We start from the raw sequence: 14,239 nt of genomic DNA, 5'->3' as shown, positions 1-14,239 counted from the left end.
TCCGCGCCGCCAGAGGGCGCTGGGAGCGGCGGGGGGCGGGGCCGAGGCGCGAAGGGGGCGGGGCCTAGGGGCGAAGGGGGCGGGGCCGAGGCGCGAAGCGGGGCGTGGCCGAGGCCCCGCCCCCCGCGGCCATGGCCCTTCCCGGCATTCCCTATGAGCGGCGGCTGCTCATCATGGCGGACCCGCGGGACAAGGCGCTGCAGGACTACCGCAAGAAGCTGCTGGAGCACAAGGAGATCGACGGGCGCCTCAAGGAGCGTGAGTGGCGGCCGCCGGAGGGCCCCCGCTACCCGGGGGAGGGACCCGTGAGGAGCCTCCCGGCCCCGGCGGTGCCGCCGTCGCCTCTGCGCTTCGTCACGGGCCTGCTCCGGCCCCGCGCGGAGGGCCCAGCCCCCGCGGCCGCCTCACGGCCCTGCCCCGGGCGCCTCCCGGGGCCTCTCCGGGTGCTGCTCGTGGTGAGGGGCCCGGAACCCAGCGCAGCGCTGAGGTGCCGCCTCAGCAGGGCACGGCACGGGGGGACGTCGCCTCCCCGGTCCTCCTCAGCGCCCAGCTGCTTTCAAAATCCACGTTTTAAATGCCACGTGGGGTTTTTGATCCCCAAAAAACCTTCTCTTTTTTTTTTTTTAATACTGCCATGCTCTGCTGTGTTGAGCAGGGGTTCCTGTGCTCGCGGCGGGATGGCTTGCTGGGCGCACAGAGCTCCCGCCTGCTGCCCTTCTGCTGTGGGAGGGGAAAGGGCCTGGTGCCAAGTTCCCGTTAGATTCAAACTTGCCCAAATCTGGTGTTTCTTTCCTTTTCTAGTGAGGGAGCAGCTGAAGGAGCTCACCAAGCAATATGAGAAGTCGGAAAACGATCTCAAGGCATTGCAGAGCGTCGGGCAGGTATGTGGGAGGAATGGGGTCATAGCAGCCTGTGGGGGTGGCTGATGGAGAACTTGTCTAGAAGTAGCGGTTGTCAAGTCCCCTTCTGGTAAGAAGAAAAAGCAGGTGGGAATAGTACAGCTAACAGAAAGAGAGGCCTTACTGCATACAGACATCCCAAGCGCGTGGGTTAGAGAAGTTTTCTGTGTTTATCTTGGTTAACAGAGATGTCTTAAAGAAGTAAAACTATTGACTTGAAGCAGGAGAAAGAATTTACAAGTCAACAGCCATCTTCCATGTTCTGAAACACACGATAAATACTGTTTGACAAGACTAATTTATCTGTAGGCTGATGTAACGTTTATTCCTTTGCAGATTGTTGGTGAGGTGCTTAAACAGCTAACAGAAGAGAAATGTAAGTACACTGGGCTGTTTCAGTCTTTGAACTCCTGAAAATAATCTTACGCAGTTAAAAATTTATCTAAAGATTTGGTAGAATGAAAAATAAGCGTATCAGTCATGTGAGCATTGGCAGAAAAATATGTCAGATAGTTCAGAAGCATAATTCAGAGCAGTGCCTCAAGTAAACCTGACTCTTTCTTTCATCTTCTCTCTCTAGTCATTGTGAAGGCTACAAACGGCCCAAGATACGTGGTTGGCTGTCGCCGTCAGGTAGCTGATTTATGTGATTATTCTTAAAGAGTTTGTTTTGGTCTCGAATATTAGCATTGCTTTGGATAAATCCTGTTCTTAATGGGCTTAAGTGTTTTCTTTGAGCTGTATGTGGCTACTTTATAAAGGGATCTGTTTGCTTTCTCCCTTCCTAGCTTGTAGCAGCATAATTTCCTTGTAGACGCAAAGCAGTCCAAAACATTCCTGGAACCTTGCATGTGTTTATCCTTTCCATTGTTGTGAAGCTCTGTCTTTCTGTCTGGGCTTGAACTCTGAAAATTAATCATCGTGCCATCAAACTGTGTAAGGACTCCCTTGCCACTCTGAAAACACTGCACAGGACCGTTGCTGTTACGCTAAGGTTTAGATATAATATTGCATAACTGTATGTTTAGCTATCGTTTTATAATGCTTTTGCAGTCCACTTCCGTAAATAACGATTGCAGGCAAGACCTCTGTTCTGAACACGTTATCAGGGCTTTTTATTTGTATTTAATGACTTTTTTCTTAAAAAAAAAAAAAGCCTCAGTGCTTCTAGTTTGCAGGACAACCCCTTTTTTTAGCTACGTGAAATTTTATAAAAGGTACCCAACTTAATACAGAACCGTGCTTACAAAATAACCCGTCTTCTGGTACAGTCAGCAAGAACCAGTTTAGAGGTACTCTTTACTTTCTGTTTCTGTACAAAAGTGTAAGTGATACATTGCAGACGTGGCTTAAGAGCTGCTGTTTGGTTAATTGAGCATTGAACGCGACCCACTTACAGAAATTAAAACCCTGTAGATCAGCAGTTCCTTACCCAAGCTATCTATTGCTTGGGAACCACAGTTCTTGGCGAAAGTATTCGGCAACTGCAGAGTCGTTGTGGGTAGAAGGGAATCTCTGATTGGATTTTGCTAGACTCATCCCTGACTGGCATATTCGTCTTTGTTCCTGTATATGAATGAAACCTGAGGCTGTAAGGTGTCTTCTGAGTAGAGAAGAATGACAGCGGGAAAGGATTGTGTATCCTGAGAAAGCAGCAGCGTTTTGTTTCGCTGTTTTACTGCGCAGATAAGCGTAGGTTCTTTTAACGGCTGTGACCTCTCAGTTCATCTCAAACTGATTTATTTACTGAAGGGGAAGGTAACTGCAGTTGCAATCTTAAAATCTCATGATTGTACCATAGCATGTTCTAGCATATTACATAAATAGTGAAGAATAGAGGTGTTTTTTTTTTTCAGTAAAAGGTACACCGATATAGTATTGGTGCTATAGTTGGCTTGTCTTTCTGAAGAGAAGCTGATCTTCGTTACGGAATTTTCAACTCTTAACTATTTCTGCTGAAAGAAAATGTGTTTGCAAATTCTTTGCAATACCCTGTTTCTCTGAATTAATTTAAGCTTGGCACCTGGAAGTTAATTTGAAGTACAGCATACTAGAACTCTAACGTACGAGTTAACCACCTCTATTTTGATGATTCATCTGTAATGGAGTTGTGGTAGCTGGGGGAGAGGTTGAGGCAACCAGGAAGTGGCAGACTGGGGAGATTGTTATACTTGGAAGAGCTTAAAAAGGTTGTTGTTGTTGTTGGGAAGGGGGGGGGGGTCTATCTGTCAGGAATTTCAGGCGAAGGCCCACAGTTAGCAAAACTTAGCAGCAAACAGTGAACAAAACTCCTGCAGGAAGTATTTTCCCCTAGTGTTGACTCTGTCAGTAGATTGTATTGTATTTTTTTCAGTAACGATGGTTGTTTTCTCCTCCTAGAAACAAACAATTTGGGAAAAGGGGATGTCAGTAGGTGTGGTAGTTGATGTAGTATAAATCCATTTATCTATGATTTTTCTCAAGCATATGGATGTGGTATGGTTCTGCTTGCATAAAACATCTGCGGTAATTGCTAGTGTTGAAGTGCTCTTTAAGTGCATACTTGTAAGCTTCAACCCTTTCAATATGTTATGGCACAAACTCATTATTTTCTTTCACAGGAATAAAATACTTTTCTGGGACACAGATACACTTAATTTCACTCTGAAGCACGTGATAAGCTTGACGAGTTAGTCTTGGGTTTCTTTGTTGGAACAGAGATAAATGCTAAGGAATAAATTGGTCTTGGATGGGTCTGGCCTTGCAGCATGTACTCTGGAGTTTATTCTGGAACAAAAAGCGCTCTTTGATCTTAAAAGATCCTAGCTTTGACAGGAAGAAGCGTAAAAAAAAAAAAAAAACATATCCATGATTGTTTTCAAAATGCCAAAATATCAAGGCAAGTAACTTTGCACGGTGTTTTGCAGCCTCCAAGAGCTAGTGTTTGATCCAGGTCCTTGCGGCTGGGCTGAGCTGCTGAGAGAGGGGAGCCACAGAGCTTCATTAAAACAAAATTACTTCCCTATCCAAGTGCACTTCCCAAGGAATTCAAGGTCAATTGGTTTCTTTTTGTCTTCTCGGCACAGAATAGCTTAAATCTATCGAGCAGTGTTGAATCTGATAGAAATACAAGCTTCTACATATTTCTAAAGGTTAGGCAGCTGGAAAGTGGGTCTTACCAGTGACTCGAGTGATGGCTTGATCCGAAACACTGCTAGAGACTAAATAACCCTTGTTGGCAAGGGACCTTATAAATCTCCCAGTGGGGGAGATGGAAAGCTTCAGGCACTGCTCGCAAACAGTTGTAGAAATCTGTGTTGCTCAGATGCCACGTTAGTAAAGCTCAGAAAAAACAGGTTTTATATTCATCAAATGTAGATTGAGTACCTTTTGAAACAAATCAGTGACAAGGTATTTTTTTTATGATTGTTGCTGTTCAAGTCTCTGTTGTATGAGACGAGCGACTGCTGTCCTAGAGCAGGTTTCTTAACAGCAAGGTGAGAAATAAAAATTATTACTTTTTAAACCCAGCAGAAATTGCCAGCAGGTAGGACGGAGTCCTGGAATAGGACTGTAAATATCAAACTTTCTTTTTTTTTAATAAAAAAGTGGAGTAGGCAGACAAACTTCTGAGGCAGGTGAGTAGGGCGTCTGAGGTAAATGACAGCAAAAAGAAAAAATGACAACTGGAACAGCTGACTTTGAAGATGAGAGATAACTGGATATGTGAAATTAACAAACGATGAAAGGCTGGAAGAAAATAGGTCAGGAACATCTATGCACCCTTTCTGACAGGCCAGGAATGAGAGAACTGTTGACTAGACCGGTGGCAAGTTGAGACTCAAATGGACAGGCTGCTCCTTGTGTCCTTAAAGGATTGCTTGCTGGTTCTGAAACAGCTGGTTCCATCCCATGCTGAGCAGAGGGTTAGATCTCTCAGCTAGATCTCTCACTGTCAGGCTGACAGTAGCTAAAAACCAAAGTATATATATGAATTATGGTCTAGAAAACTATTTTCAAAAGTAGCAGAAGTGAGTTAATGACCTGTTGTTCAAGATCTCTTTCAGCGTGAAAAAATACTTCCTCTGGCCTGTTTTAGCTTTTCTGTCATCCTGGAAACCTCCAGGTTCGTTGGTGAGCTCCTGGCTCACTTTGGTGTTCCCATGGAATAGCAGGCCAGCTTTTTCCCAGTTTAAGCATTCCCAAAAATGGTGGCGAGGGACAAGCAGTGTTTACTAGAGCCGCTGCCTGGCATGTAGCTTAGCAGCCTTGTTTCTTCTTGTGTGCGATTGAGCAGAGCCTACAAGCTACAGTAAACATCTTGGCTAAAACCAAATGTCGTTTTGAAACGTGGTTCTAACAGAAATACCTTCTTTGTCACTAGCTTGACAAAAGTAAGCTGAAGCCGGGGACGAGAGTTGCTCTGGATATGACCACTCTGACTATTATGAGGTAGGTTTCTGCTCTCCAGCTGCTGTTCTGCTTACCGTGTAAAGGGGGAAGAACACTGATCTGAATAGGTTACACAAAAGTTTGAATAATCAGTTATGTAATATTTTGTAAATATGTTCTGTAAAATGGTGCTTAAGTGAGGACAGTTCTTTTGTGGAAAGTCAAGTATCTGTCAACTGGCTTTAAAAGCAGTTGGCTGCTCATTTAAAAAAAAATCATTTACAGCTCAGATATTTCAGCAGCTTTTTGAGCTTTTGTTTCAGTTTTTGTTTGAGCTTTTGTTTCAGTAAGGCTTTTAAAATTTTGCTCTGTTTATTTTTTAGCAGATGTTTGTTTCCTTCTTAAGGTGAAAGGAGAATAAATAATTTTCATACTTGCTCTAGGATTTATTGCACTAACTGTATACGTCTGCACAATTAAATATGCATGCTCTTAATTTTTTTTATTCCAGATACTTGCCAAGGGAAGTGGATCCACTGGTGTATAATATGTCTCATGAAGACCCAGGGGATGTTTCGTATTCTGAGATTGGAGGGCTGTCAGAACAAATCAGAGAGCTGCGAGAGGTATTTGCTATCTCAAAACAGTTTCCAAATAGCGGGATGTGTTCTGAGTGAAGTTTTTTTTAGTGTTTAAATGTTTTATTGATGTTTATCCTAAGCTATCATGAGAGAGGCTGTTAGAGGATCCTATCAGACGAGTGCTTTGTGTGTTTCATTAACTTTTTTCTATGCTAGAAGATAACTTGTGAAGTGTTTTTTTTAAATGTTTTTCAGCTTTGCAATTGTGTTTATGGCAAACAGCAATGCGATCCAGGATGCTGGTGCGCTCACACTGAAGTAATCCTGTTAGTTTGGGCATCAGTGCTGCAGGCTGAGCAAGGAATGTGGGTGTTTGAAGACTCGCTCATGCTGCTGTGAGCCATCTGACTATAACAGAGACTGTTTGTGTGCTGTGCACACACCTTACAGTAGCAGAGAAGGATTATTCTAAACACCACATCCCAGTTCTCAAGCCGGTTATAACTCATCTCTGCTGTTACGGGAGCTTGGATTGAAATTAAAATGAAGAAAATCTTCTAAAAAGGGGGTTTGAAGGATGCGAGACCCTTTAAGCTAAGGGAGCGCTATAAAGTCAAGTGAGAGGGCATAGTTAGGTTAGACAGCCAACAAACCAAACTAATTCTGCGCAGAAACTGCTAGAATTGCTTTGGGAAGTTGGATTATGATAGTGGGAAAACATGGTTTGAATGAGCACCGAGAGAAACAAGGCATAGCAGAAGTGAGGTCTGCACAACAAGGGCAGGACTGTGGATTGATCAGTTAGAGCAATCAGGTGCTTTCTTACTCATCCGTTTCTCATCCAAAAATATGCCGCACAGATAGCGAAGAATACAGCTCTCTAGAAAACAGGCTGGCAAGCGTTCCATTAACTTCCTGAGATCACTCCTCTATTTTTAAAACTGAAACAAAGTCACTGTTTTTCTGTCTCTTCACAGGTAATAGAATTGCCGCTTACAAACCCAGAACTGTTCCAGCGTGTGGGAATTATACCTCCAAAAGGCTGCCTGCTCTACGGCCCCCCTGGTGAGTGATTCACTGTTGCTATCTCTTACCTCCTGTGGTTCCCACTCGCTGAGGTGAGGCGTAAGGGTGACGTTCAGACTTGTTAACCGCTCGGGTGATTACCGGTGCAGTGTCCTCTGTGTGCTGCCTCTGGGGGCAGGAGCACATCAGGAGAAAATTCGGAGGGTGGCCAGAGCACTGAGGTGCTGTGTCCTTTCAGTGGATTTCGGAGTATAAAAGGAACGTAAGGGTGGCAGTGCAGCTCCCCCCATCCCACAGCAAGCCCCTGACAGACCTTTCAGACAGATAAGAACTGAAGTTCTCATAGAATCAAAGGGAAATGAAAGCTTAGTGGTCGTGCTTGGTTGCAATAGCCTTTTTTCTTTGTTTTAAAGTTGCTAACGTAACGTTGGGTTAATAGCTAAACGTCTTTGGTCTCTTGTCTGTACAGGTACAGGGAAAACACTTTTGGCCAGAGCTGTCGCTAGCCAGCTTGACTGCAACTTTCTAAAGGTAGCGTAACCTTACTTCTGCACACACGTGTGCACACGTGCTTTGTCTGTTTGCTCTCCAGTCTCTTCACTCATGTTTCTTTTGTCTTTCAAAAGGTGGTGTCAAGTTCAATAGTGGATAAGTACATCGGTGAAAGTGCTCGACTGATCAGAGAGATGTTCAACTATGCCAGAGATCATCAGCCGTGTATCATCTTCATGGATGAGATAGACGCTATTGGTAAGGCTAATGGTCTGGAGGATGGCTAGAGGCTCTTTTTAGCACAAATCAGTTCTAGAGTTACTGTCTGTCTTGTGAAAAAACATACTTACATGCTATTTTTTTAAGAGGAAACATAACAGGGCAAAGTGGTTCAACTTCTGGAGCTATGACAGCTAGCTTAGAACCATAACGGTTCATATGTGGCTTACATTTTTCCAACTATATGAAACTGCATTTCAAAATGTGTTTAAGCAACTCTTCCCTCCTTTCCCTCTCCCCCCATTAAAAGGGGTACCTGATTGTCTTCAGACATAGCGTTATGCGGAGGCAGAAGTAAAGTATTGTAACTGACGGGTTTGGTATGCTGCAGGTGGCCGCCGTTTTTCTGAAGGCACCTCAGCTGACAGAGAAATTCAGAGGACGCTGATGGAGGTGAGTGCCTGAACTGACCGCACACTGTACGGTGCTATTTAAGATGGAGTTATAACACAGGTGTGAATTGTTACACTGGGAGCTGGCTTGGTAGAACTTTTCCTGAGTTAATACCTTAAGCTAAACTGATCTAGATGCTGCTTTGGCAAAAGGCAGTTGCACATCCTCATAACTCAGCTGTGAATCCAACTTGGAGACTAATTGAAAGAATCTTTAAAATTGCTAAAATAGTTCAGGGTATTTTTCTTCTTGCTTCAATACGATTCTGCGTACTGCATTCTTTTTTTATTGTTTCGAGGGCTTCCTCTTAAAGAGGAAAAGGAGAGCTTGTCTCTTATTCCCAAAGACACTTACTTTACAAAATATTTGAGCTTGTACAGTTTGATTCCTGAATCTAGGAGCATTGTTTGTTTCTTTCTGTACCAAGTGCTGTGGTAAACCTGGCTGTGTGAAGAGAATTTTTAAAACCCCGGTGACAATTAAGAATTCTGAAGCTAGCGAGAGACTTCATTGGCCTGTGTTTGCAAACAGTTTGTCCAGTTCAAAAGAATGTGTCTGCCTCACATAAAGAATTAAATCATTGTGATCGAAGAACAAGTACTTTGGATCGTCACAATGAAATGTCTTCATATGTGTATTAGTATTCTAGAGGCTGTTCTCCAAGTCTAATTTGAATGTCCTGGACTTAGAGCATTGCACTCAGAATGTCTCAGCCAGCCACTGGGTCCTTTAGTACTTGCGCTGTTTTCATTGCCTTATTGTTTTAGCCAAGTCTTTCACATTTGAGCTCCGCTTTGTTCGATATCTTTTTCTCTGAATGAAGCATTTTCAGTGGCTCTTTTAAGCTTTCCTTTATTGCTTATAGAATACGCGGGGAGCTGTGGCCTTCTTTTAGAAGGCTTGTAGCATTTTTTTCTAATTTATCCGCACCACGTTTATTAACTTGGTGGAAGTACATATGCAGAAATTAAAGTGCAGTAAATAAGCCAAAACCCCCTAGCGTGCTCTAAAACCAAACTTCTCTTTCCTACTAGCTGTTGAATCAGATGGATGGATTTGATACTCTGCACAGAGTTAAAATGATCATGGCTACCAATAGACCAGACACGCTGGATCCTGCGCTTCTGCGGCCTGGAAGGCTGGATAGAAAGATCCGTGAGTTACTTCAGCACAGTGACTGGAAGGAGGATGTTAGAGGAGGATGTGTGAGCTGTGCTGCTTTCATTAAAGCTATAATTCTTTCCAGATATTGACCTACCAAACGAACAAGCCAGATTAGATATTTGAAGATTCACGCAGGTCCTATCACTAAACATGGTGAAATAGGTAAGTAGAAAACTGCCTGGATATTCTACTTTGTTTTTTTTTTAAAGTGTGAAGAGGGTTGTTACACTGACTCTGACACACTTGGGATTCCTGTCCTTACAATGGCAACAAAACTTCCCCCTCTCAGAATTCTACTTAAAAAAAAAAAAAAAAAAATCCTGATTGAGTTGTTGCTAAGCCTCCCTTTGCAAAAGATAACTGCATGTGTTGAAAATGTGCCTTGGAGCGCAGCTGTAAACCAGCAAATGGGCATGATTCTCATCAGTTAGTTTCCTTTTTATGGGGGAATAGCTTAATGCGAGCAAACAGCATTTCCCTTAGCCAAAAAAAAAGTCTTCCTGCAGGAGTCTGAGAACAAGAAAGAATTTTTAAGTCATAGAGAAACTTAACCTCGGAGTGTGGAGATGGCATAACGAAAACCTTGTTATCTGAAACCAAGCTTGTCTTTGCTGGTTATTGTTTGTAGAGAGCCTTCTCCCGAGGGGAGAGGTATTTGTCAGATAAAACAGGGAAGGTTCGTGCTACTCTAAGCTAACCAAAGTCTTTTTCTTATGGTGAAAGCTTCAGAGCCTTCCTCAAGAAAGCTGTAACTGTGATTTGACTTTAAACAACGCTGGCTGCCTTTTATTTCGGTATGGCTCTGCAGACCCTGCCTGCCTGTTCCCAGCCCTGTGCTGCCCCCCACTCCGCCCCCGCCTTTTTGCTGACATGAGCTATTCATGCAGCCAGGCAGCATGATCTGGGTGGTGGAACTGATCTCGTTCACCATCTGGCTGCATAAACAGCTGCAGCTCAATAGAGAGGGTGGCTCAGGAGCAGGAATGAGCTGGGGGAGGGTGAGAGGGATGAGGATTGCCTTTCTTAGCAGCAGTGTTGGTTTAAATGTGCATCAGACTGTAGCTGAAGATACAGAAGATGCTCCAAGGCAAATCGTGAACCTGAGGTAAGGTACTTCATTCTTTCTCTGCATCTTTGGGCACTGGAATGGAAGCAGGGTAGGAGCGTTCCTTTATATCCTTAACGAAGTGAGATGTAAGATGGGCTACTGGCTAAACTGCTGAATGTGACGTGGGAAGGCTGTGATGCTCAGCTGTGATATCCTGGAAGGAAGTCCCAAATGAGCAAAATGAGGTGTGAGCTGCATTAAAATCCTAAGATAATGACCTGCTCCAGGTTCCAGCATGAGGTTCTCCTGCTCTAGTACTGGTGTCTGCTGAAGACTAAACTTACCAAACTTTGCAGCTTTTGATGTGGCTTTAGTCCCCTTTCACTCCTCCCCACCACTTTCCGGTTTCCTTGTTTATAGGGACAGTGTGCTACATGGAATTAACAAATAAAGAATTTCTAGTCTTTTTGGATTCTAAGATAAAAGCTTTCAGTTCAAAGGTTTTGAATTTCATCCGTCAGGTAAACTGTTCTGAAAAGTTCTGCAGAAAATTCTTGACTTTTTAATGTGAAGCCTTGCAAAATGGCTTTTTTTAATGTGCAGCACTGAAGGCTCAACAGTCTGTTTTAGAAACTCATTACAGAAACTATAACCAGGCTTACTATGTCAAGGCGTTTAATGCCTTTTAGAGATGCAGTTATAATAAGAAAGGGACTGAGATGATCACTTTCATTTAAGTTCTCTGTTTTGTTTTGCTTTTTACATCATTTAAATGATGATAACGTTTCCTTGATGTATGTTTTCTTGCATTTTATGTCAATGCTTGTAACCTCAAATTAGTAACTTTGGGATTTAACTCCATAACATGAGCTTTTGGCTGAGGTACCTTTCATTGTTAATGAAAGGGAGAATACAGCTGATTATTTCAGCTGATTTAATTTATCAGTCTGGTAGTCAGCTACCTATTTGCACTGAAATCAAAGTAAAGCGTTCCTTTGTTAGCTGGGCACATATTTCGGTGGTATCCGTAAGGGGAAATGTGAATTTATTTCTAATTGGCACTTGTGTTTTGTGGATAGATTATGAAGCAATTGTGAAGCTTTCTGATGGCTTTAATGGAGCAGACTTGAGAAATGTCTGTACCGAAGCAGGTATTCTCTTAATTATTAATTTTGATGGACTTGTTTGATTAATGCTGAACATTTGAGCTGTTTCTCACGTGCTTCTGTCAATGGATTAAAACCAGGTGCTCAGAAATATTCTGCTGGAATATGGTCCTTGCACACTGCTCACTTCTTGTACCCCTTTCTTAAGGGATGGACAGCACTTAACGGCAATGCTAACATCTCATCAGTAGCAACATGCCAAAGCAGTTGCTTACTTCACAGCATGTCATGTGTCTAGACTGTGAAGCGTAAGCAGCAGCGTGGCGATATGCCCTGAAGCTTGATGGAATAACTTGAACAAAATATCTTTTCTTCCAAGTTTCCTTGTGACCTATACAGTCACGAAGAACTTGATTTTTTTTACATCTTTCCTCTAAGGTTTCAGACAAGTATCTTACAAAGTCTGTCGGTAAACCAGCTAGGCATACAGACGGTTCAGCTAGCATGTGCAGACCTGCTGGCAGTCAGGAGCAGTAGCGGTGCAGTGACACGGCAATATACTCACTAATATCCCCTGCCATACACAAGCTGGATCCACACAGAATTATGTGGGTGTAGGCACCATCCTGTGACATGCACGGTATAAACGTTCTCTGTAGTTCAAGTTCAACACAATGGAGGGGGGGGGGGGGAAAGGCCATAGCGTGTCTGAGTGGTTTTAACCACTTTTACCAGCCAAGTATCATGATATATGTCATTATCTCATAAGAATGAGGTTCATGCCAGAAACACTGGTAGTACCCATTTTTCTCCATTTTGCAGAGCATCCAGGTCTTTCAATACCTGGGTGTTGGGAGAGTTTATAATATTTGTTTTTTCCACTTCATAAATTTATCGTACACTTAAGGTTTGCCTACATTGGAAAGCTGAGTTACACAGTTAGTCGTTTAAAGTGGGCTGTACCTTTTAGTGATCACTTCAGTGACTTTGCTATAGTTTAATCCTCTTCCCAACTTTACAAAAGCTGCATGTAACAGTCTGTGCAGATAATGCAGCTTGGATCCTTTCCACTTAAATTTGAGTGAGACTTCATGTACTGTCTTTCTGTACTGAAAGGAGCACCAACTTACCCTTGCTGTTGAATTATTCTTCGCAGGTATGTTTGCGATCCGCGCCGATCATGACTTTGTAGTTCAGGAAGACTTCATGAAAGCTGTTAGAAAAGTGGCCGATTCTAAGAAGCTGGAGTCCAAGCTCGACTACAAACCTGTTTAAGTTAACCATATAATTCATGATTGACTGCGGGGGACATACTGGGTTAATGTCTAAGAAGAGAAATAATGTACCTCTTGATTGTTATCATAAGGTGTTTGTATAACATGTAGCTAGTAGTTTGGTAACACTAGTTGCAAGTTGGCTACAGAAATATTTTCTGTACAATTCTGAAATACAATATTCATTACAGCCCAGGTTAAGTAAAATGCGTGGAGATGTGTTCTCATAGCAATTATGGTGTGACTTTATAAATGTGCCTGGATGAGTTAGCAATCTTCAGGAAAGTCAGTTCAATTCTTGGTTGTTTTTTTTTTTTTATATCAGTAAATTTCCTTTCATCGAACAGTTGAATAAAACTTGTTTAAATTGGCTTACCCCAGTGTACCTTCTCTGTAACTCTCTTGGAGAGAGTTAAATCACGTGTCTTCAGTTTTTGCAGAGTAACTTTTCTATGGTGTAGTGCTTTGTATTCAAATCTTGTACCTTACATACCAAAATGAGGTGCTTTTTTTTTTTTTTTCCCCCTTGGGACAAAGGAGAGAAAATTGGTGTTTACTCCTTCGCTCCTGAAGTCAGGAAAGAGGATTTAGCCGAGTTAGCATTTAGTTATTGCTCAGAGTGCAAGAACTGAAGAAGTCTTAAAATGTTTGCTGTCTTCCCTTATGCTAGGGTAAGTCTAATGCTAAATACCAGTTTACTGACAAAAGTATCTAAGTGGAAGTGGAGAATCTGAGCTGGATTTCCTCTCCAAGTTCCCCTTTCAGTTACTTCATACAGCCAGGAACTTTCTGATATACTTGGAACCTGTGCTGCTTTACACATGTGGAGTGCCATATCTAATGCTCCTGGAGCTCTGAGCACGGCTTTGCTATGCATCTTACAAGGCTGGAATTTGGCCTTCTGTGGGCTTGGCTTTGTGCTCCTTGGGAACTTTCTGCTGCAGCTGTTTGAGTAATCATTCAAACAGAAATAAAAATGTGGTGGCTAACCTGTTCTTAAAGCCATCTGTCACTATGTATTATTTCTGTTTTCTGATCAGTTCCCCTCAGAGGGTGTGTGTGGAGATTGACTTACTGTGCCGTGGAATTTACTGAAGTGTTAGACTGGAACAGTAAGGGTACTAGACTGGACTTCTGGCTACTTCTCGTTATTCTAATTGGATTACTTTGGGCATGCTCAGCTGTCAGACAAGTACATTAAATTAACTCTAGACTTACTGGGAAAGGCACCACTGAGCAGCATTTCCCTGGCAGTTTTAACAACCAGCATTATATTTCATTCCCTATCACTATGAGACAAAACAGAGGCAGGGGAAGGCATAGAACAGCTGCAGCAGAACGGGCGCTATTTTCACATTTACAGCTAATGGCTGTAGTAACTCTGGTTCATATGAAAGCTTCCTAATGTGATTGTGTCAGGAGTATAAGATGCAAATTTCAATCATAGTTTTCCATACCACACATTTGAGTGCAGCTCAGACAGCGCTGCTGGGTATGGGTGCTACACCTGGGTAGTCAAAGTCAATCTCTGAGCACTGTGGTGATGCAAAAATTGAGCTGAGCTTCCTACATTACCTTGGAGAAGGGTAAAATGACAGAACAGTTT

The 14,239-nt window shown here is 42.8% G+C and overlaps 1 protein-coding gene across 1 annotated transcript; it reads left to right on the top strand.

Annotated features, from left to right (window-relative positions):
• The first annotated feature begins 43 nt into the window (after positions 1 to 43).
• On the top strand, positions 44 to 13,008 carry PSMC6 (proteasome 26S subunit, ATPase 6). Its single transcript, XM_048066233.2, is given in 15 exon segments — positions 44 to 258; positions 802 to 881; positions 1,236 to 1,275; positions 1,480 to 1,532; positions 5,263 to 5,330; positions 5,782 to 5,896; positions 6,829 to 6,916; positions 7,347 to 7,408; positions 7,504 to 7,627; positions 7,980 to 8,041; positions 9,076 to 9,196; positions 9,288 to 9,320; positions 9,323 to 9,367; positions 11,333 to 11,404; positions 12,516 to 13,008. Coding segments are annotated over 15 exon segments (1,209 nt in total). The 5' UTR covers positions 44 to 131; the 3' UTR covers positions 12,635 to 13,008.
• Positions 13,009 to 14,239: the final 1,231 nt, after the last annotated feature.

The sequence above is a fragment of the Anser cygnoides genome, chromosome 5, assembly GCF_040182565.1.
Source record: "Anser cygnoides isolate HZ-2024a breed goose chromosome 5, Taihu_goose_T2T_genome, whole genome shotgun sequence".
Taxonomy (NCBI): Eukaryota; Metazoa; Chordata; class Aves; order Anseriformes; family Anatidae; genus Anser; species Anser cygnoides.
This window is presented reverse-complemented; position numbering and strand designations above follow the sequence as displayed.